At 42.3% G+C, this 25338-nt stretch overlaps 1 protein-coding gene across 1 annotated transcript in view; it reads right to left on the reverse strand.

Annotated features, from left to right (window-relative positions):
• The window catches only part of LRP1B (LDL receptor related protein 1B), a 3516099-nt gene that overhangs the window by 1005776 nt on the left and 2484985 nt on the right, over positions 1-25338 (reverse strand). Inside the window, 2 exon segments of the mRNA XM_029607894.1 lie at positions 15868-15997; positions 22632-22766. Of these exon segments, the coding sequence (XP_029463754.1) occupies positions 15868-15997; positions 22632-22766 (265 nt within the window).

Below are 25338 nucleotides of genomic sequence, written 5' to 3' on the forward strand. Positions count from 1 at the left end.
GAGCTGGCAACACATGCAAGTTACGCTTGCCAGAGGCAGGCGTAACTCAATGAAATAAGGTAGGGGAGGGGATTTAGTTAGGGCTGGGGGTGGGTTAGATAGGGGAAGGGAGGGAAAGGTGGGGGGACAAAAAAAAAGTTCCGTCCGATGCCGCTCCGATTTCGGAGCATCCTCGGAGGGAATGGAGGCAGGCTGTGTGGCTCGGCGCACGCAGGCTGCCGATTTTGCGCAGCCTTGCATGCGCTGACCCCGGATTTTAAAAGATACATGTGACTACGTGCGTATCTTTTAAAATCAGGCGTACTTTTGTTCGTACAAGCGTACTTTTTTAAAATCTGCCCCTAACTGAGGACAATATAACAACTCATCTCTTTTTATATGCATTTTTTTCTCTTTTTTTTAACCACAGGGCTTCTAAGGCCAAGAAAAAATACCCAGAGTAGAACAGAAGAATAGTAAGAACCATTTGAACATTCTCATAAGAAACATACTTGTGCACACAACCACTTTGTGCAAAACCATTCTTCTCGCACTACAATAATGTAGACAGGAGTTTGACAGGTTAGACAGGGTTCTGGACTGGTCTGACTAGACTTAAGGAAAGGAAATTATCAGATAAGACCTAATTTCTCCTTTCTCTACATTCAGTCAGCCAATCCAGATGAATGGGATGCATCCAAGCTACTCTAAATAGGGCAGGTCACTGGCAAACCCACTCACAAATCTTCAGTGGCAAATATTGTTTCCTGGATATTGTCTGAGCCATAGTGGAGTGAGCTATCTAAATATGTCGCTGTAATAGTTTCTTTAATCCAACAAGTTACCAAAGCCTTTCATGCTGCCTCATCACTTTGAGCTTCAATGTACAAGAGAAAAAGATGATCAGATTTTTGAAGGCATTCATGACATTGAGATACTGCAAAAGTGCTCTGCATATATCCAAGCCGTGCCACAATCTGTAAATTGCCTCTCCATATTCCTACTGAACAAAGGTAAACAAATAGATTGATTCAAATGAAAGGCAGAGACCACCTTTGGGAGAAAGGAAGATATCATCCTAATTCTAACCATATCTTGGGAAATCTCCACAAATGGCTCTTTCTACGATGACACCTGCAATTCAAAAATCCTCCTGGCTGAACAAATCACTACCAAACACAGTCTTAGGTGACAAGCTTGACCAAAATCTTTCTCATAGACTCAATATGCTCCCCTGCCAAAAAGTACAAAATCATATTGAAGTTCCAAGAGGGAACTGAGGTCCTAACCAGGTACCTAATATGCTTCAGGCCATATCTGAGGATAGAGTATAAGATCTTCCCTCATATCCATCCCCTATAACATGTGATAGCTCCCACTTGAAACTTCAAGGATTTAAGAGTCAAACCTTTGGAGAGTCAAGTCCTGAAAAAAAATTAGAACATGCAGGACCAAATATTTCTAAGGATTCAGCTGCATCTGAGCACAGCAATGTTAAAAAATCCTACAGATTCATACATAAGCCAAAGAGGTAGACACCTTCCTGGCCTTTAGAAGAATTTTCACCACTCATTATGAATAACCTCTCCAAGCTAGCCAAAACCCTCTCAAGGGCAAAGCCTTAAGACAAAACGGATCCATATCCTCATGAAAGACTAGACCATGAGATAAAATATCTCTTTGCTGAGGAAGGCACAAAAGTTTGCCATGTAATAACCACACCAAATCTGCATAACAAGGCCACCTTGGCCAGTTTGGAGCTACTAGAATTACTAGTCCTGGATGCCCCAATATCCTCTGAACTATTTTTCCATGGAGGAAACAAGTACAAATGTTCCTCAGTTGATCAAGCCTGAACTATAACATCCAGATCAGAAGATTGTACTTCCCTTCTTCTGCTATAAAAACTGCTTCCTTTGCATTCTCAAAAGTTGCCATAAAATCCTTCAGTGGAACTCTCCACCTGGACATTATCATGTTGAATGCGATCTGAGACAATGACCATACTCCTGTGTCCACTGCATGTTGACTGAGAAAGTACATTTCAATATTCTCCACTCCCACAATTGAGTAGATGATAGCATCTTCAGATGTTTTTCTGCCCAGTTGAATAACATTGCTACCTCTTCTGCTACCTATCAATGTTTTGTGCCTTCCTTATGGTTTACATATGCAACTGCTATGACATTTTTGCACATTATTCTGATTGCTTGATGTCTCAAGAGTGGGGCATAGTAGAGCAGAACTAACTGAATGGCTTTTGTTTCCAGATGTTTGATGGACCATTGTGCTTTCTCCTTTGACCACCAGCCCTGAAGGAAGTGACCCTGATAATGAGCTCCCCATCCTTCTAAGCTAGTATCCAACATCACTATCACCCAGGTTGGGACTCAAGTTCCACACCCAACACTAAATTGTTGGAATTCAGCTGCCATTCTAAGCTTACTTGGAACACCTTTGGCACCATCAGTGAATGGAATAATCCCGAGACTGTGGATCCAATCTGGACAGCAAGGCCTTCTGCATGAAAACAAAAACAATGCTGCCACCATGAAACTGAGTAGCTAAAGACAACTCAACACTATTGGCCTCTAGGCAAACAGCAACAAAAGAATCTGCTGCCACAGCATCTAAATTCTTTACTCCATCATCCATACTGTACTGGCCCTCGTGTTAAATAGGGATCCCAAATATTCCAGTATCTGGGTATGAGCCAAACTGCTTTTAGAAAAGTTGACTACCCAACCTAACTTCTGAGTACCACACAGTATATTGAATAATGTCTCAGGCCCCATTGGGCCTTGGGAATTAAGATCACTGCCTTCAAGGTGAAAAGTCATCCAATCTTTTTTATTTATATCTCTCAATTCAGCATAGAGTGAGAAAAGGAAACCATTAAAGCATCAGAAAATGGCCGGAGGAATTCTAGCGCATAACCATACTGAATAACCTACACTACCCATTTTATAAGAAGTAATTTGGACTCAATTCTGAAAGAACCTTGCAAATCAACATGGATTTACCCGAGGGAAGTCTTGCCTCTCAAATTTGCTTCATTTTGTGAAGGGTGAAGTGGTAGATGTAGTGCATTTGGATTTTCAGAAGGCATTTGACAAAGACCCTCATGAGAGGCTTCTAAGAAAACTAAAAAGTCATGGGATAGGAATTGATGTCCTTTCGTGGATTACAAACTGGTTAAAAGACAGGAAACAGAGAGTAGGATTAAATGGTCAATTTTCTCAATGGAAAAGGGAAAACAGTGGAATGCCTCAGGGATATGTACTTGGACCGGTGGTTTTCAATATATTTATAAATGATCTGGAAAGGAATACAATGAGTGAGATTATCAAATTTGCATATGATACAAAATTATTCAGAGTAGTTAAATCACAAGCCGATTGTGATAGATTGCAGGAGGACCTTGCGAGACTGGAAGATTGGGCATCCAAATGGCATATGAAATTGAATGTGGGCACGTGCAAGGTGTGCACATAGGGAAAAATAACCCTTGCCGTAGTTACACAATATTAGGTTCCACATTAGGAGCTATCACCCAGGAAAAAGATCTAGGCATCATAGTGGATAATGCTTTGAAATAGTCAGCTCAGTGTAGTGCGGCAGTCAAAAAAGCAAATAGAATGTTAGGAATTATTAGGAAGGGAATGGTTAATAGAATGGAAAATGTCATAATACCTCTGTATTGCTCCATGGTGAGATAGCACCTTGAATACTTTGTACAATTCTGGTCGCTGCATCTTTAAAAAAGATATAGTTGCGATGGAGAAGGTACAAAGAAGGGCAACCAAAATGATAAAGGGGAAGGAACAGCTTCCCTATGAGGAAAGGCTGAAGAGGTTAGTGCTGTTCAACTTGGAGAAGAGATGGCTGAGGGGGGGATATGATAGATGTCTTTAAAATAATGAGTGGTCTTGAATGAGTAGATGTGAATTGGTTATTTACACTTTTGGATAATAGAAGGACTAGGGGGCACTCCATAAAGTTAGCAAGTAGCACATTTAAGACTAATTGGAGAAAATTATTTTTCACTCAACGCACAATTAAGCTCTGGAATTTGTTGCCAGAGGATGTGGTTAGTGCAGTTAGTGTAGCTGGGTTTAAAAAAGGTTTGGATAAGTTCTTGGAAGAGAAATCCATTAACTGCTATTAATAATAGCAGTTAATGAATTAATAATTCCCTAAGTTGACTTAGGGAATAGCCTCTGCTACTATTGGCATCATTAGCATGGGATCTTTCGTGTTTGGGTACTTGCCAGGTTCTTGTGTCCTGGTTTGGCTTCTGTTGGAGACAAGATGCTGGGCATTAGGGATGTGAATCGTTTTTTGATGATTTAAATTATCGTCCGATATATTTTAAATCGTCAAAAATCGTTAGGGCCACGATACAATACCAATTCCCCCGATTTATCGTTAAAAAATCGTAAATCGGGGGAAGGGGGAGGGCAGGAAAACCGGCACACTAAAACCCCTTAAAACCCACCCCCGACCCTTTAAATTAAATCCCCCACCCTCCCGAACCCCCCCCCCCAATGCTTTAAATTACCTGGGGATCCAGCGGTGGTCCAGAACGGCGGCGGTCCGGAGCGGCCCCCTCAATTGAATCCTTTTGTCTTCAGCCGGTGCCATTTTTCAAAATGGCCGCCGCAAAATGGCGGCGGCCATAGACAAAAACGATTCGACGCAGGAGGTCGTTCCGGACCCCCGCTAGACTTTTGGCAAGTCTTGTGGGGGTCAGGAGGCCCCCCCAAGCTGGCCAAAAGTTTCTGGGAGTCCAGCGGGGTTCAGGAAGTGATTTCTTGCCGCAAATCGTTTTCCGTATGGAAAATGGCGCCGGCAGGAGATCGACTGCAGGAGGTCGTTCAGCGGGGGTTCCGGACCAGAAACTTTTGGCCAGCTTGGGGGGGCCTCCTGACCCCCACAAGACTTGCCAAAAGTGCAGCGGGGGTCCGGAACGACCTCCTGCGTCGAATCGTTTTTGTCTATGGCCGCCGCCATTTTGCGGCGGCCATTTTGCAAAATGGCGCCGGCTGAAGACAAAATGATTCAATTGAGGGGGCCGTTCCGGACCGCCGCCGTTCTGGACCACCGCTGGATCCCCAGGTAATTTAAAGCATTGGGGGGGGTTTCGGGAGGGTGGGGGATTTAATTTAAAGGGTCGGGGTGGGTTTTAGGGGGTTGGCTCACGATTTTAATGATTTTTCACGATATTTTTAAAACCCAAACGGCAACAATACGATTCCCTCCCCCTCCCAGCCGAAATCGATCGTTAAGACGATTGAGGCACGATTCACATCTCTACTGGGCATGGCAATTTCTTATGGTCTTAAATATACCCCTGTCTCTGGAATCAGATATTGGTTTCCCAAAATCTCATTGGAAGGTTTGAGAGGTACCTGACTTCTCCTGTGGCCAATTCAAAGGACTGATTTCTCCGAAACAATTGGGATCATTGAGAACCTGAGTCCACCCCTGTCTAAAATATCTAGTCCCAAAATGTATTCCGGGCTGGCACAGACCAGGAAGTACTCTTGAACTCACACCAGGCCTTGGCTATCTTTTCAAGCTTTTCTCTCAATCAAAGCTGTCCCTTAAACAGAAGCTTGGTCAAATTAGAAATAGAGTCTGCAGCACGGTTCTGAAGCCAGAGGAGCCTCCTTGCTGCCATTACTGACACCATTCCCCTGGCCGCCACTTGCACTATACCAAAGGAAGCATCTGCTAGACATGCTGCTCCTGGCTCAGACTGGAGAGAGCCACCCACTAACTCCTCTTCAGTGTGCTGTGCCAGACAGAAACCAGACCATGCCACAATATATGTGGAAGCCACTATCTGCAATGCCATGCCGGCAGTTTTAAATGTCTGCTTCAAGACTGACTCTATATTCCTGTCTTACACATTATTTAGGGTAACTCCACCTTCCAATGAAATAGTAGTGTGCATTGTAATTGAACAGACCAGTGCGTCCACCTTTGGAAAGCAAAGTTGACCCTTTCTGAAGAAGCTCGCAGACTTAACTTGGACAAGCAGCAGCCTCCCTTAAAGTTGGCTTCTGGAGAAACTCACTCCAAATCCACTAGATCTTTAATATTCTGATGTAAGGGAAATGACCTGGAGAGCTTTCTAATACAGACCATAATAGTATCCTCTGCCAACTGGGAGCCTCCTTCTTTTTGTTCTCCATGATATTCAGTGTTCTCAAGGACTGTGGAATCAAGGATGCCAATTTTTCCCTCTATAAGAGCAGGACCATGGCAGTGCTATCACTCTCCTTCTTTCAGATCCTCTATGGAGACCATGTTGAGAAGCTTTTTAAATCCATCCAGAGGCTAACCTGAATCAGGTAATTTGTGCTTCTTTAAGTCTCTGAAAACTTCCTTTCAGGGTTTTTACTTACTCATGGCCCAGTTCCAACTGGGTTAGAAAGACCCAAAGTGGATCTAGGGAGTGAACTTTCCACTGCAGTGAAGACTTGCAGAAAGCATTTTAAAAACTCCCTAGAGAAACAAATCCAGGCCACAGAGTAGGCCAATGACATAGAGAGAGAAGGCTGTAGCCAGATGAAGAGAAATCACAGAATTCTCTGGGCTTTGCTCTCCAGCAGTGAGGGTTTGAGGGCCCAAGTCTGTCTCATCACCACATGATCCCAACATGGCTGCTGCACTGACTTCCATCCCTTCCAGGCCAAAAATAGCCATCTGCTCAGACTGTCCAGCTCTGCAATTCCCCCCCATGGCAGCCAAATTACTGCTGTACATTTTTCCCTGTCCACTGTCATACACATCACATCTTTTTGCCAGTCCTACTCCTGACGGCAGCTGCCGGACACCACATCCTGTGCAGTGTATGCTCCTCTTCCTGCACTCTACTAACACCTTAAATCTGCCTGCCCCACTCTCCTAAGGCACCACTGTGGCCAGGAAAAAGCAAGAAATAACCCCAATGACTACAAATTTCCTTTCAACGCTGACTACAGATTATTGCGGCCTTGTGGTTTAAGAGACTCAGTTTGTGCTCAAGTTGCACTGCCTAATTTCCTATTTTTTTTTTAACTTTATGGAGAGGCAGACAGAAGGAAAGCAGGGGTAATGCTGGCAGCAGGAAAGGGGTGTGAGAGGGGTGGATAGAGGGAGGGTGAGAAAGGGAGGAGTATCAAGATCCAAACCTAGTTTGGAAGCCTCCTGACCCTGACCTGCTCAAGTGAAGGAGGGAGCACTCAGCTTTCACCTCAGGAGTTGCCTTTCATCCTTTTTTTTATTATTATTTATCTCTCCTAAGGAGCTACTCAACTGAGGGAAGGAGGTTTTGTCTTTCACTTCAGGAGCTGTCCAAACCAGCCTATCAGGCCTCAATCCATAGCATGGGTTGCATGCCTGTACCATCTGTTGGAGACAGAGAATACTGGGAGGCTGAGGTCAGCACGGATGCTTATATGGGTGATATCAGTGAGCATGTTTGTCTATGTCTTCATCTGCTAGTCAGAGTGTACAAACCATTTGTTTAGACTGGTCTGACTGGAAGGAAGGAAATGTTTATACAACCTTAAAAATAGATGAAGCAAAGAACAAAAAAAAAACAATATATACATATGAAAGTGTATATTGTTCTTACATTACCAAAACAATTAGGGCCTGATTTTAAAAAGCATTTACTCAAGTAAAATTCAGTTTTACTTTAGTAAATGCATTTTACTTGAGTCAGTAGGCTTTTGAAAATTGCTACAATATATGCATTTTAATTATCCATAAGAAATTCATGTGTAAGTGCACTTTACTTGAGTAAATGACTTTTGAAAATTGCTACTATAGTATGTTACATTTGCACATGTAACTCCTTTGAAAATTATTGGCATAGGTTTTATCACATTAGTATGGCATTACATTGCTTTATGGTACCCATACTTTCATTCAAACCTTTGGTCATCATTAGTTGCTAACATTGAGACTTGTAAAGAAAAATCAAGAGATCAAGTATTCAAAGCTAAATATATATTTTTGCAGCAAGTATTTATAAAATGTAAATGCTGTAAATAAAAATTTATTATAGAAACCTTCCCTGGGAATAAAAAAAAAATAAATCTAACAGTAATATATCAATTAAGTAACCTTCTTGAAGATATAATGACATTTTAAGAATGGTTGAAAGGAACAAAAACTGAATAATAACAGCAATATACTGTACAATGAAAATGACAGTGAGAGAGATGCAGGAATAAAGCATGAAATTAACACTGATATAGCACAATTTGAAAAATTATGACTATAAACTACAATAAACTGCAGTGGGAAACTGTGTCCCTAAAAGTATGACTAGGCAGCAGATAATACAAACAATACAATACCTATTACATTTCCTAACTACATGAAAGTGTTTAACAACAATTAAAAGTAATGACTGTTAAAACTCTGCCAGATCAAATTGGAGTGTAATAATAATCTCCAAAGAGAAAGCTAATGTTTTGTCCACTAATCCATGCAGCTTTTAAATTACTATTTTATTTGGGTAAAATCACTGAGATGAATTTTAAAAGCCTCCCAGATGTGTTCGTATCTCCTGCTGCGTGCACATCTCATCTGATTTCAGAAAGGGGCGTGGTGTAGATAGAGTATGGGCATTTGGGGAGTGTCCAAGAGATATGCAAATAAATACTTATATGCCCTTGTGCGCACCCAGATCCAGTGCCAAGTAATTTTACTTCTGCTAGACAGGAGGTGTAAGTATAGAAAAAATTAAAACCAGCCATTTCTGCCAGATTTAAAGGATCTGGGATACCTAGCTATCAAACCAGAGGGGTTTGGGGGACCTAGCCATTTACTGGGTGAACTAGTGGATGAACTGGTGAAACTGGCAATGGCAGAGATGCACACCTGCCTATTATAAAATAACCAGAAAAATAGCCAGAAGAATGCTGGGCTGCATAGAGAGAGGAATATCGAGTAAGAAAAGGAAAGTGATTATCCCCTTGTACAGGTCCTTGGTGAGACTTCACCTGAAGTATTGTGTTCAGTTCTGGAGACCGAATCTCCAAAGAGACAGAGACAAGATGGAGGCGGTCCAGAGAAGGGCGACCAAAAAGGTGGAAGGTCTTCATCAAATGACTTATGAGGAGAGATTGAAGAATCTAAATATGTACACCCTGGAGGAAAGGAGGAGGAGAGGGGATATGATACAGACTTTCAGATACTTGAAAGGTTTTAATGATCCAAAGACAACGACAAACCTTTTCCGTAGGAAAAAAATCAGCAGAACCAGGGGTCACAATTTGAAGCTCCAGGGAGGAAGATTCAGAACCAATGTCAGGAAGTATTTCTTCACGGAGAGGGTGGTAGATGCCTGGAATGCCCTTCCGGAGGAAGAGGTGAAGACCAGAACTGTGAAGGACTTCAAAGGGGCATGGGATAAACACTGTGGATCCATAAAGTCAAGAGGCCATCAATAAAGAGGGGGTGGCTCGCCAGAATGACAGCTACTGCCTGGAGATAATACCCTTATTCAATAAACTTACACATAGTTACTGTGACTCCAACATCGCTCTAAGCTTCAACAGCAAGAGGAAATGTGGAAAAAAGGATTTGCACTCACAAAGCGGGGAGTAGCTGGCTTGTTATGGCGGTTACTACCCCAAACCAAATAAGCCCGATACTTCACTTTCAATGCATATCCAGCATAGCTCTCTGCTTCAACAGCAGGGGAGAAGAAAACCTGATACTTCACGCATATCCAGCATAGCTCTCTGCTTCAATGGCAGGGGAGAAGAAAAACTGATACTTCACGCATATCCAGCATAGCTCTCTGCTTCAACGGCAGGGGAGAAGAAAAACTGATACTTCACGCATATCCAGCATAGCTCCCTGCTTCAACGGCAGGGGAGAAGAAAAACAACCAATAAGGGATGAATAACATAGTCTGGGTAAAACAAGCATGGGTGTAGCTTGCTTATTGCGGCGGTTACTACCCCTAACTAATCAAGCTTGATATTTCACTTGGATGCAGCTCCATCACTGCTCTCTACATTAATGGTGGGGGTGGAAGGGAAATAGAACCAAAGAGCTAAGAGAAACAGATAAGTATGAGAAAAAAAATGTGTGAAGCTTGCTGGGCAGACTGGATGGGCCGTTTGGTCTTCTTCTGCCGTCATTTCTATGTTTCTATATGTTTCTAACCTAACTTGCACAGTAGAATCTGGATTTGTGTACCTAAGATGCATACCCACTTAAAATTAGGCACACATGTGCGCACAGCTAGGCTATTTTATAATGTGCATGCACATTTACATGCAAGTTATAAAATGGCTGCATTTCCATGTGCACGCTGTCACACGTGCATGGAAATGCATGCATATTATATGCATAAAATATATGAGGTCCATACAAAGCCACTGAGCAGCTAGTTAAGGGGGTCATTTTCCAACTCGTGTTATGCTGTTTTCACATACAAAAAATGCCTTAATGCATGCAAAAAGCACCATAACACATGGTGCAATGCTAATTTTTAAAAGGGGAAGGGTGAGCATTTTGAAAAAGTAGGCTGGCTTTGCAAAGTCCTAACACATGATATTGTACAATTTTAACACCAGAAATAACTGCACCTTTTTCATTGGTGTTAAGCTTTGCGATATGCTCATTAGAGAGAGAGAGAGAGAGAGAGAGACTGACTATCTATAAGGACCTTGTAGTAGTTAGCTATTTATGCTACTATTGGAGGCCCATCTAGGAACTCGAGATGAGGTTTAGGTAGAGGTGTAGGGGTTAGGGACCACTTTGACATACAGAGGGAAATGTATGAATAGAGCAGTGCACTCTTGTGAAGATTTGGTGTCCTTCAAAGTGAGGAAACTCACACAATGATGAGATTTGTACAATGTTCTCTCAACCTAGCCTGATGAGTAGAGAGTCCAGCAAACTATCGGGCCATTGCAGTAAAGTGTACTCAGGCTGAGCACACTGTTAGCCCCCGTTTGGCCATGCGTTTTTGACGCACTATTTTTACCCCTTATACAGTAAGGAAAATGCGCGGCCAACAGTAAGGGAAACGGCCAAACCCCCCCCGAAACTAATAGCGCCCGCAACATGCAAATGCATATGCATGTTGATGGGCCTATTAGTCATTCCCGCGCAATACAAAAAGTAAAATGTGCAGCAAAGCCGCACATTTTACTTTCAGAAATTAACATCTGCCAAAGGCAGGAGTTAATTTTGGCCGGCACTGGGAAAGTGTACAGAAAAGCAGAAAAACCTGCTTTTCTGTACACCCTCCAACTTAATATCATAGCGATATCATAGCGATATTAAGTCGGAGGTCCAAAAAATAAAAAAAAATTAAAAATAAAAAAATAAAAATAAAAATCTGCCCACGCCCACGGGTTGGATGCTCAATTTTGCCAGCATCCGTTTTCCGAACCTGTGGCTATCAGCAGGTTTGAGAACCGACGCCGGTAAAATTGAGCGTTGGCTGTCAAACCCGCTGACAGTCGCCGCTTCTGTCAAATAGGAGGCGCTAGGAACGCGCTAGTGTCCCTTGCACATCCTTTTACCGCAGGCCCTCATTTACATATTTTTTTTTCTGAATTGCACACCGGGCGCTCTCCGACTCTCCCTCGGGTTTTTCTGTATCGGCCCGTATGTGGTTAATTTTATAAACCGGTTAGCAAAAATATTTGTGTTTCTGCATTAGAAATACACATGTAATTATGTACTGAAACATACATGCATACTTTCAAAGCAGAAATATGTTATATTTTATAAACTGTACAAATCCCATTATGTAGTTTATAAAACACTGTCATACATCTCTGCAGGCCACTTAGGCACAGATGGGGTATTATTGAAAAGTTTTGAAAGTTGGACTCCAAATGAGGTGGAGTATAATGCAGATGTTCATATTAATGAGAAATGTTGGAAAGATTAAATTCTTAAAAGCAAATCTGCTAGATGTAATGATTGACTCTGAATTGAAGGTTCTCAGTGACAAATGTAAATACGTAGTTTAATTTAATCTGCATTCTTGAATATGAATTCTGATCATGCTCTTGAAAAAGGATGACAGTATTGAATTTAGAAAATTTTTCCCAGGTTTTGCAAATCTGAATAACTTAGGGAGAGTGGATAAGTGGCACAAAGTTATTAATCATAAAAGTTCTAAAATTCTGGATATGAAACGGCTAGTAGGAAAGCCCTTCATTAAATGAAGGAAATCTAGATAGCAAGGTATAAAGGTATAAACTCAATCTCCTGTTCATTCTCCTTCCTTTCTCCTACTAGCACTCCTACACTGATCCCCCCCAAATGTATGCTATGAGACCCTAAATCATAATGCATCCCCATCTGTGGCTTAAAGGTTGCTGGGGCTGCATTGGTGGGTGGTTTTGAGTGGGGGATGGGGTAAGGATTGGTGATGAGTGTGTGGTGAGTATGTTTATGTGAGTAGGTTGGGGTATAATTGTGTATATATGTGATAGTGGGTTGTGTGTGTGAATTGGTGTGGTGGGTGTTGTGTGTGTGTGTTTGTGTGAGTGAGTGGGGGAAGAATGTGTGGGTGGAGGCTTACTCTGTCTCATTCTCCAGTCCCACATTTTCTCTTCATCCCCAGTTTGCTCCCTACCTTACCTCCTCCCTGTCCACTTTTTATTTTCCTCGCCCTCTTCCCTCCCCACCCACTCTCTTCCATCTCTTCTTTTGCTATCCCTCCTATTCAATCTTTCCTCCCTTCCTTCTCCCTTCCTAGCCTCCACTTTAATCCAGGGGAGTGTGGGGTCCGTCACCTTGCTGGCTGGTGAGGCCTGGCTCCCCCACTAGCTGTACCGCTGACCTCCACAGGTGGCACAAGTTATTCTGTTGATAAGTCTTGGCTCTCTGACAAATGCATCATCACCACCTTTGGTGGCATGTTATCTTCAGCCTGTGTGGCCGAGGCTCTCTGCCAGCCATGCTGTTTAGTACCGCTGGCACTGCAGTTCTGCAGCTAGTCATACAATGGCAGACTCAAACTGCATGCAATGCTGTATAAGGAAGTACAGAAGAAAAATATTTATTTTGGTTCATTCATTCATTTCATGGGGACTTCAATTCATTTAATTAGTTTCATAACAAAAAAAAATGTTTGTTTTATTTGATTTTTTTGGTTTGCCATTAAAGTCAATGGGGAAGCATTACAGCCTATTTTGGGCTCCATAATTGGGGTTTTCTCATCAATTCTCATTAAAATTATAAGAAGAAATTATTAGAACGGGGAAAGAACTCTAGTGTGGCAATGTGGCACTAAAAGTGGCATTAAGAAGCCAAAAAGATACCAGCAATGGCAGGAGTACTCCAAAGCATTGTCAAAAAAACAAAGAAGCAACAGGAGGGGGAATAACACATCAAGGTTCCAAAAGAGGGTAACAGCAACAGTGGCAGGAACCCTTGAAGGCAGCATGAGAGGCACATTGATACCACAAGTGGCATTGGCATCCTAAGGCACCATGAAGGGGTAACAACAACAGAAAAAGGGGCAGAAAAACCATAAAAGGTTGATTTTTAAAAGCCTTTGTGCACCAAAGCCGGGAGATTGGCACGTCTCCCGGTACGCTCACAAATCAAAACGCTTAAAAAAGGGGCTGGGTATATGTGCGGTCTGAGCGAAGCATGAGTGGGTCATGGGAATTCCAGGAAGTTATCTTAAAATGTGTGCATAAATACTTATGCGCACAAACAGGTGCCGAGGTCCCCTACCGTGTAACTTTACTTCTGATATGGACGGCATGTATGTATTAAAATAGAAAAAAACTAGGTAAATCAGCGGGGTTTTAAGGATCTGGGTTAAAAGGATACAAGGGAAGTTAAATAACATGGGGGGGGGGGGGTGCTTAGGAAGTCCGATCTATTAATTGGGCGAACTGGGGAAAAGGTCTATTGCGTCTGTGTGTGTTGTTTTTAAAATCCCTCCATTTAAGCAGTAGAGCCGGCACTTGCGCACTCATGCACACATCCATATACAATTGTGTGCATATGTACATGTGTATAGACAATTTTATAACATGTGCATATACACATGTATGTTATAAAATGGCCTTGTCAATTCACACAAGTTGGCATACATGTGCGCCCTTGCACTCATATGAAACATCCTCCTTGGAACTCATAAAAAGACCAAGCAGCAAAACAAGTGGCATCAACACAACAAAGCAATATAAGAGGTGCAAAACAGACCCCCAGAGTATGGGGAAAACCTCAGAGGTAGATTTTCAAAGAAGCGCACGCGCGCACACATGGATGCCCGATTTTATAACATCCGAGTGCAGGTGCGCATGTTATAAAATCAGGGGTCGGCGCACGCAAGGGGGTGCACAATTGTGCATCCTGCGCGCGCCGACACCCGCAGCCTTTACCCATTCCCTCCCAGGATGTTCTGATTTCAGAGCGGCCTCAGAGGGAACACGCAAAGCCATCGGGGCTCCCCTAGGGCTCGGCACACGCAAGGTGCACAAGTGCGCAAGGTGCAAGGTGCGCGCTGCCCCGATTTTATAACATGTGCGCGGCTGCATGAGCATGTTATAAAATCAGGTGTAGATTTGTGCACGCAGGGTTGCGTGCACAAATCTACACCCGCGCGTAGGTATTGAAATCCGGTCCTTTCTGTTTTGTCTGTATTTCTTCCTTCTGACTGAGATTTTCTGTGGATAATACACCCCAGTATAACCAACCAATACAAATGGTGGGAGAACAAGGCTGGGAATCTTGATGGCTTGGTCAAAATGAAGAACCATAAAATGAGCAGGAAGGAAAAACATATATATTTTTGAATTTTTCACATTTTTTTCTTAGGGAAAAATGTGTATAGCTAACAAATTAAAAACAGCAAACAACATGGAAGAACCACAGTTCCCATGCTGATACATAATAGGCATGTCAGGTAAGTAGAGTGGTATCAGCAAAGCAAGGCAAGTAGATATGTATTAGGGAAAACCCCTATGGTGATATAAGAGGCCTGGCAGGTAGACATGAGGCAGCAAATCCCCTGTGGTGGAATAAGGGGCATGGCAAATAAGCATATGGCAGCAAATCCCCTATGGTGGTATTAGGGGTATGGCAAGTAAGGATGTGACAGCAAGTCCCTCATGGTGGAAAAAGGAGTATGGCAGGTAGTATGTGGCAGCAATTCCACTATGGCAGTATTAAGGGTATGGAAGGTAGGTATGTGGAAGCAAATCCCCTATTGGATATATTGGACCTGGCGGGTAGGCATAATGGCAGCAGTGAGACCCCTATTATAGTTACTTACACATGCTCCCCATTCATGTCCATGGTCCATATATTTCAATGTGCCAGAGAAATGAATGGAGAACTAAACAAATGAAACAAATAGGATGTTTTTCTTTTTGTGGGTCCCTTTCCATTTATTTCAGAGTTTAAGAGAAGAAACAAATGGGGCCTTATCTGTTTCAGAATACTCTTTCATTTTAAATGACTAAACATCCTATGTACATAGGGTGGCCCTGAATAGAAAACCATCAGGAAAGCAACTAATCTTTATAAATGGAGGGATTAATCCATGTTTTTTAAGATCAAATATTGTATTTTCTTCAGGGTTTATCTTATTGTTCCAAGGCACACAAGTTCCTTAAGCATGTGTCTCAATTCAAACTATATAATAACACCAACAACAATAAGTCCAGACAATCTGCTTGAAATTATCCTTTTTCATTCTAAATTGGTTAGACAATGTTTTAGAGGTAGGATGTTACAGTGTTTAATTTACTGTAGTCCTTGAGTACATTTATCTACAGTCTTATGAATTTAATTCCTTGCCCATTTAAGATCTTTAGTAATGAATGACAAATGAACAATACTAATACATGAATTTAGAAATAGAGCAAGAAGCACAACTAACATTACCCCTTTTCCGGATGTACTGCTATTGCTCTTGGTTGGTCCAGATTCTGGGATATAATTACATATCGGAATGAGCCATTGAGTCTTGCAACTTCAATTAAATTAAAACCATGATCTGTCCAATATATATTACCTGAGAGAAATAAAAACACAAGTTATTAAATATAAGCAATGTATGGAAATTGTTTAAAGACTAGACATTGTAAGAATTTTTCTTCTCCAGAAACTCATAAAATGTTTTGCTTTATATGGTATAACATGACCAGGGCATCTTGTTGTATGATATATTTATATTTGTATATATTTCTAGATTTAACACATTAATTTTGGTATTTTACCACACTGATTTATTTAAAAAAATAAAATGATTCAAAAGCTTGGATTTTTTTTATATTTAGGGCAATGTAGTAAAGGTTTTGTTCTTTGTTTGGTTTTTCTTTTTGGCAGTTTAAGTCGATTACCTGCACACGGGTGCTCACACTTCTTAAATATGAGAAACAGAATCAAAATTTTATTTTTGCATTTTTTTTTACTCTTCTTGATTCTTTATTTATTTATTTTTTGGCACTGCCTACTGTCACTCACTCAATTCTATTGAATGATCTTAGTTTAAACTATTCATGAGATATCCAGAATGATTACTGAGTGTTTCATGATTGTATCTATATAATGAGACTTAAAATACCCTTCCTCCAGCTTTTGTATATAAGTTTTCACAGATGTATATTTTGTCCCTGAATTTTTCTTATAGTTGCATTAATTTACATGTGTTTTCTTGTAGATTTGTTTTTAATAACTATGACATAAACATAAGCAAGCATCTCATCTTATATGAACAAAATAGCCATCAATGTGAAATATTTTACTAGAAAATTAAAAGTGGTATGAAAATGTAAAAGTGCTTCAAATGATAATCTGCAGTCTTTTGCCCCTAATGGGCTACAGACAGAATCATAAAAGGAGTATTAGACTTTAAATCATCTATCACTTTCCACTTAAAGAACCTAACCCATGTACAAACTTTAGTGTAGTATAAATTTCCTCATAATCACAAAAAGATACTTATCAGGCACAAATGCCTGATTATCATGTTTAATAGGCAATTCTTTCAGAAGATTAAAGGATCTGCCACGGAAGCTTCTTTGACCCCTAATGTTCCCAATATGTACACAGGGATATTTGAAAAATGATGGTTGCCTTCCTGTCCTTTTCCTTAGCATATCGCATCTGGCATCATTTTATTAATTATTATCTTAGTATTTTGAACAGGGGGGTTCTGCTTTATTAGCAGAATTTTTAAAGTGACTCAGTGGATGTTACCACAATGATATGCTTGCCGGCTGCAGGGTCCTGTGGCTGGCCTCATACACCTGACGCCACAACATTGCGGTCAGGCCAGCACCGGGCCTCCTGATAGCGGTGGGGAGTCACTGCTGCCACTGCCACTCTCCCTTCAACTCCGAGCAGCTAGCCCAATGCTGCTGATTCCGTGGCCCCGAGCTGCCAGCCTGATGCCACTGACTCCCCTCCTTCATGGCTGGAATGCTGCCAATACCACCAATTCCCTCCTGCATCTGGTGTCCTCCAAGGTGTGTGTGCACTCCTCTCTTCTTCATTTAAAGGGCATCACTCGAGGACTATATAAGGCTGGACCCTGGTTCAAACCTTTGCCTTGGCAATAGGTCCTCTCTTTTCGAGAGTTACATTGCCAGTTCCTGAGTTCCTCCTGGGTTGACCTTGGCTTTGACGTCTGACTGGACTTTGACTTCAAGCTACGCCACCTGCCACGACCCTTGCCTGGATACAGACTACGAGCTTTGCCGCTTGCCATGACCCTTGCCTGGATTCCAACTATGAGCTACACTGCCTGCTACAACCCTTGCCTGGATACCACTTACAAGCTACACCACCTGTTCCAGAGTTGGTCTGTGCTGCTGCTTCTTGCCCCACTTCTGGACTTCCTTGGCTGCAGAGGCCCCATGTAAGTCCAGCCTGCCCAGGAACCTGAGGACTCAACCTAAGGGGAACATAGTCTTCTAGTGGTGAAGTTCCAGCAGGTCTTTTCTCCTTGTCTGCCTCACCTACCAATGGTGGGGGCCTGTAGGGCTCCTTCCTACAGGCAGCACCAACTCCCCCTCAGTCCATGGGTCCACCAGCATAACACACAATCTACAGTTTACATCATTCATAAGTGAGATCAGCATTCCTTTTTTAGACAAAATGATCTAAAATGTTGATGACAGGTTTGAGGTTTCCCTATATAAAAAGCCCACTGTTAGGAATACTTTGTTGGCATACTCAAGTTGTCACCCACAGTAATTGTGAGTCAACCTTCCTTTTAAACAGTTTCTCAGGGTAAGACATTTGCACTCTATCAGGCCGATACAGTACAGTGCACTCTGACGGAGCACACTGTTAACCCACATTTGGATGCGCGTTTTCAACGTGCTAGCTTTACCTCTTACTCAGTATTCTGTATCCTTTAAGAAAACCATTGTGCTCAGTGTTTTTGACAATGATTGACAGCTGGTTCATGATGTTTTGGTCAGAGGCATGGTTTGTTTGACAATGATTGGCAGAAGGCATATAGGATGCCAATTGTAGGGGAGTGGCTTGATAGCAGTAGACAGAAGGGGTATATGATGTCACTTGTAGGGAAGGACTTGCTTGAATTTGAGGGGTTTTTACTTGGACTGTAAGCATATTAGTGACCATTTAAAAAGCTGAAGAGCTGTGAGCATCTTAGCCAATGCTCCAAATTTTATACATGTGAGATACTTTTTCCTGCTTGAGGTATGTGAACTTGTCAGTAGGATTACTGTTACAAGAATCTGAAAAAATTGTTTATTTCCATTTTAACAGGATCATCTGCCTTGCCTTCTAGAACAACTGGTGTTACTCCTGATGAAGGCACCAGTTGAAAAAAACACTGGCCATGTTGGGTTAGGAGAAAGAACATGTGACTTGAACATGTGAGAACAGAAGATATAAAGAAGGCATCTGCACCTGAAAAGTACCTTTTTGTGATTATTTGGAAATGTATAAGCACATAATTATACTACAGTTCAAACATAAATTAGGTTCTTTAAGTGAAAAGTTCAGATTGTCATTTGAGGCACTTGTGAATTCTGTAATTTTCTAGTGAAATATTTTATATCGATAAATCTTAGTTGGTCACTTTTTAAAAATAAAACACATAATGCTAGCAGCCACCACTTTATCCACGTGGCCGTCGTCCCTACCTTCTGGCCCCTTACCGTACCTTAGGCAAATTATGCAATCATTTAGAAAACATGGAAAACACAGAAACTGTCGTTGGTATAATAAGGCCACAGCTTTTATTTAACACATCAAAATAAACTTCCCAGGGTACGCGAGCCAGTATGATGTCTCCACTGCTGCCTGACGTATGGACCAAGCAAGGCAGCCTTACTCCATGGGCCCCCCGCCTTGTCCCCAAGCAAGGGGGCCCCAACCATTGGCGCATTCCGTGCCCCCACCTTTTTGCGCCGCCCAAGGCACTGATCGGCTACCCCGCCGTCCTGGGATGTCACCTGCATCACTTGCAATATGCCCAACCGGCTCGGGTAACTGCCAAGACACGAGGTAGGGAGGACCCTTGCCTTGTGTTCCCCCAATTAATGAATAAGCTGCAGCCTGTGTCTTTATCTTTGTTATACTTTGCCCCGATGGCATCCTGTAGAGCATTATTAAGATATTGTAGCCAATGCCAGACCGGTGTATTCTATTCGGTCTGAATAATCCTTGGCAAAGATAATTGCCTTATTCCATAGGCCCCCCCACCTTGCCCCAAGCGAGGGGGCTTTGATCATCTGCACCTGACGTGCCCCCTCTTTTTGCTGCACCCGAAGCACTGATTGGCTGCCATACCCTCCTGTAATGCCGCCGTCACCACTTGATGCCTTGTTCTTAGGGCTGCTTGCAAGTCAATGAGCACAGGTCATTGCCCCCCCAGATGTATTATTATTAGGGATGTGAATCGTTTTTGAACGATTAAAATTATCGTCAGAATTATTTGGGGGAGGGCGGGAAAACCGGCACACCAAAACAACCCCTAAACCCACCCCGACCCTTTAAAACCAATTCCTTACCCTCCCCCACCCTCCCGAACCCCCCCAAAATGTTAAGTTACCTGGTGGTCCAGTGGGGAGGGGGGGGGGGGTCCCGGCGCGATTTCCCGCTCTCGGGCCATCTGCGCCATTTTGGCTGCCACTAATTAAAATGGCGCCGATGGCCTGATAAAAAAAAAAACCCACCCGACCCTTTTTTTTTTAGGGAGGCCCGTGCCGCTAAAAAAAACAAAACATCCGACCCTTTAAATCGACCCCCCCTCCCGACCCCCCCAAAACCTTTTAAAATGACCTGGTGGTCCAGGGGGGCCTCGGGGAGAGATCCAGGGGGGCCTCAGGGAGAGATTTCCCATTCCCAGGCATCAGCTGTTCTAAAAAAAAATGGCGCCAATGCCCCTTTGCCCTTACCATGTGACAGGGTATCCATGCCATTGGCCAGCCCCTGTCACATGGGGCTGGCCAATGGCACTCATCAGCCCCTATTATACTAGGGGCTGATGAGTAAAGATGGCCGGCGCCATCTTTAAAGATGGCGCCAGCCATCCAGTGCTCCTACCATGTGACAGGGGCTGGCCAATGGCACGGATACCCTGTCACATGGTAAGGGCAAAGGGGCATCAGCACCATTTTTTTTTAAAACAGCTGATGCCTGGGAAAGGGAAATCTCTCCCCGAGGCCCCCCTGGATCTCTCCTCTCCCCGAGGCCCCCCTGGATCTCTTCCAGAGGCCCCCCTGGACAACCAGGTAATTTTAAAAGGTTTTGGGGGGTCGGGAGGGGGAGGGGTCGATTTAAAGGGTCGGGTGGGTTGTTTTTTTTTAGCGGCGCGGGCCTCCCTAAAAAAAAAAATTAGTGATGTGAATTGGAATTGGAAACGATTCCAATTCACATATCTTAACAATCAGATCCCCCCCCCCCCAGCTGAATCTGATCGTTAAGATGATCTGGCACACGATTCACATCTCTAATTATTATTACATCCGGAGCAGCTCTCGAGTCTCTCAGGTGCCATGGAAAGGTCAATAACTGTTCCTCTCATATGCCAGTCTTTCCCATCCATGTGACGACCCATCTGAAAGGTGTCAATATTAATGTGGTCCATAGGCTCTCTTCTATGTTTTCCTAGCTGCCCAGAGTATGAAAGAATGACTAATGATCAGATTTGCATCATCCCTTTCTATGCTGGTCCCATCACTGTTGGAAACACAAGTAAAATGCCGGCTCAACTTCAGGAGCCCTGCCATGGGGAGTGAAACTGCTCTCCGGTTCAGCCCCACTGCCAACCTTCCCCTTCCCTGAAAGGACATCTGCCCGATCAATGTCATCTGACTGCACACCAACCTTGCTGTTATATACATTTTAACGAGATGAGACACTCAAACAAATCATACCGGACTGGGTCAAAAGGCAAGCTGTACAACCAAACTCTTGTTTGAAGTAAAGTCTCCATGGGTGTAAGCCTATCCTGCAGTTGCCTATATCCTGCAATAAGTAATAGGGGTGTGCATTTGTTTCTGACGTATTTCTCATCCTCAACGTATAGGGCCCTATTCGTTGTATTCGTGGGGAAGCAAAACGTATCACGATTCCCCACGAATACACCTAATCTGCCAAATTATTTGGTCGTCTAAAGGACCTAATTTAAACAAACCCCCCACCCTCCTGAACACCCCCCCCCCCTGAGACTTGCCAAAACTCCCTGGTGGTCCAGCGGGGGGTCCGGAAGCCACCCCCTATACTCACACTCTCGCTGCCGGTTTCAAAATAGCGCCGATAGCCTTTGACCTACTATTTCACAGGGGGTACCAATGCCATTGGTCAGCCCCTGTCACATGGCCATCGGCACCATCTTGTGCTCCTACCATGTGACAGGGGCTGACCAATGGCACCGATAGCCCCTGTGACATAGTAAGGGCAAAGGCTATCGGCGCCATTTTGATTACTGGCAGCTGATGGCATGAGTGCAGGAGATCGCTCCCAGACCCCTGCTGGACCACTAGGGACTTTTGGCAAGTCTTGGGGGACCCTCCTGACCCCCACAAGACTTGCCTTATGACTTATGAGTCAAGATAAAATAGTGGATCTCAGATATTAAGGTGAATACTTATGGGCAAGGAGAAACCCATCCAGTTCACTTAGGGTAGCTCTAAAGTCCAACAGAGGACACAGTGGACACAATGGACTCTATGGAAAAGAACAAGGGACCACATATTAACTAATTTACAAATTTCATTTGAATTATGGATGCTACCACAGAAGAATGTATGGAGTACCACATTAATCATGTTTTAAAAAAAATCCTTTCATAAAACCTTATATTAAAATGCCAATACATTATACAGACTGATTATTGGCATTTAAAAGTTAAGTGTATGTCTAACATTTTGGGTCTTGGAAGTTTACTCTCCTCTACAACACAGAATCTACATTGGAATTTGAGACAGTGAGTCAAAGCAACCCCAGTATTAAGTGTAAGCCCCATTTATCTTAAGGAGAGCCTGGCTTAGGGTTACATATACTTTTAGCAAGATGAGGGAGAACAATTTTTAGATAGCTAGTTTACCTGGCTAAATTGCTACTACCCAGATAAATTGTTTTGAAAACTTTCCTCCCCATGTATTAGGAAAAATATTATTATTTATATATACTACTTCTACAAAAAAACATAAAAATAGTACCAGCTATCCAGTCAACTGCTATCCCTTCCACCCTTCCCAAGCCATTTGTAATGATGTCTTCCTTCCATGTTTGATCTCTTCTAGATCTGCTGATTTTGTTAAAGCCCATATCGGTCCAGTAAATTGTATCATTTCCTGGAGAGAAAGGAGGAAATTCTGAAGTTAAAATTTGTACTAATTATCTGATAACATGAACCACATTTACATATAAAAAAAATAGAACAAAGGTTATCCATCAACATCTGCCAACAGCTATTGCATTTTGTAGGTAATAATTAGAGATGTGTGAATTGCTAAATAGGTTTATTGATTAATTTACCAAACCTTTAAAGATTTTGAAATTTCAGCAAATTGACTTGAAAATAATTTTGAATAAATTTGAAGATTACAACAGTTTTCTTAGTATTTTTTAAAAATATGCTTCTGATATTTTTAAATGCTGATTCATGTTTTATAAATTTAATTTCCTTAGAATTCTGCCCAAATCTGCAGATGAAAAGCTGATGGGCAAAATACAAAGATTCCATCAAAAGGATTGAAAATTTGCCAGTTCAGGTTATATGATACATTTTTCACACATTTCTAGGAATAATATTCATAATGTCACATATCAATATGAAATGTCATAGGCTTCCTGGGATGTAAAAATATACAAACTCATGTTATTACCATGTTATTAATCAAGAAGTTTCATGCGATAAAAGAACACAAAAACATCAAATATGGTAACACTTTAAATACAGTCAAGTTAACCTCAGCATGAAATGAAATAAAGTATTACTAGTGAGTGTTAAAGTAACCTCCAGTGTCCCTCCACTACATATTTACAAGTTGACTTTTCTGTGTACTCTTATACAACACTCATTCACTGCAGTTGATAGAGAATAGAGTCTTCAGTTACCACTATAGAAATTCATAGACCTGTGAAAGTTCTTGGAGGAAACGTTCACTAAAAATTATTAAGGTAGAGTTGCAAAAATCCACTGCTTATTCTTGGGATAAACAGCTTGGAATCTATCTACCTCTTGGGATCCTGCCAGTTACTTGTGACTTGGCTTGGCCACTGTTGGAGACAGGATGCTGGCTTGATGGACCCTTGTCTTTCCCAGTTTGACAAGTCTTATATTCTTATATTCTTAAATCTTTTCCTTTTAGGAAATCCTCTGGACCAGATGAGTTTCCCATAGAACTCTACCTCCACTGCATGAAATATTGTTACCACACTTGCATGACTGCTTTTCCAATATTATCTAAAATGGAATGCATGCTCATAACTTTATAGACACCAGAATTGTTGTAATGCCAAAGACAGGGAAAAAACAATTATTGGCCTCTAATTATAGATCTATTTCCTTATTGAATGCGGACTATAAAGTTAATGCAAAAGTCCTGAAAAAAGAACATAAGAACATAAGACACATATGACCTATGTAAGGAGGAACTAAAGGAGATACATTGCCACACACTGCTGGCCGTCGGAGTGAGGAAACTCACTCCAAGAGGAGATTTGGGCAACGTTCTCTCCACCTAGCTTGCTGGACAATCTACCTGGGCAACAAAAAGCTAGGTGGAGAGAACGTTGCCCAAATCTCCTCTTGGAGTGAGTTTCCTCACTCCGACGGCCAGCAAATCTTCACTAGAGACCACTGTTCTTTCCGTAGGTCTCATGTGGAATGCGAAAGTGGCCCCCAACCCCCGACGCTGATACCTAATCCCCACCCCGAGTTAGTAGGTGGCCCTCCCATAGGGATTAAAATACCTGTCTAGGGCATAGGCACTATAGTAAGTCTCTCTCTCTCTCTCTCTCTCTCTCTCTCTCTCTCTCTCTCTCTCTCTCTCTCTCTCTCTCTCTCTCCCTCCCTCCAGAACTATCGTGGACCGCGACAAATCAAGTGTAAAAACCGGCAAATATCGTGCACTGTGATGAAACACCCAAAGAATCATCGCACACTGGGAAAACATTGTGAATTGTGCTAATGTTTTCGCGCCTGGCGAAAACATCGCCGCACGCGATGTTTCCCCACTGCACGAAAGAAGCCTCATTTGCATTGGTAACGCCCCCTAATGCGATACTGGAAAATGAGGCCCTTAGTTTGTTGTCGAAGCCTCTTATTATTTTGTTAGATAAATTGATCAGTAGGGTTTCAGTGCTGCGGTTCTTTCTGAAACCGTGTTGTGCGGGGTGAAGAATATTGTTGATCTCTAGGTGTTCGTTGAGTTGATTCAAAGCTGCTTTTTCAGTCAACTTGGCAAGTAAGCGAAGGTTGGACATAGGACGGTAATTATTCAGGTCTTTTGGGTCATGGTTCTTTTTTTTTGAAATGGGATTGATTGTTGCAGTTTTCAGATTGGCTGGTAGATGACCCTCTTCAAGTGATTTGTTTATGATTGCAGCTAATGGTACAATAATATGTGTTATTTCCTTTAATACTCGGGTTGGGATAGTATCGAGGTCATGTCGAGCAGGGTTTATTTTTTGAAGCATCTTTTCTATTTAAATAATTGAAATTGGTTCGAATTTCGACCATGTTGCTATTGATGGTGGATCATAAGGTACTTCATCAGTAGAAGGGATGTTGAAGGATTCAGTTATCTTGTCTATTTTGTTCTTAAAGAAATTTGTGAGGTCTTGGCTTAGGTTAATTGCATCGGTAGTTGGGATGTTTTTGTTGTTATTTTCCATTAGGTTTTTTACGATGTTGAAGAG

The sequence above is a fragment of the Rhinatrema bivittatum genome, chromosome 6 (assembly GCF_901001135.1).
Source record: "Rhinatrema bivittatum chromosome 6, aRhiBiv1.1, whole genome shotgun sequence".
In the NCBI taxonomy this organism is placed as follows: domain Eukaryota; kingdom Metazoa; phylum Chordata; class Amphibia; order Gymnophiona; family Rhinatrematidae; genus Rhinatrema; species Rhinatrema bivittatum.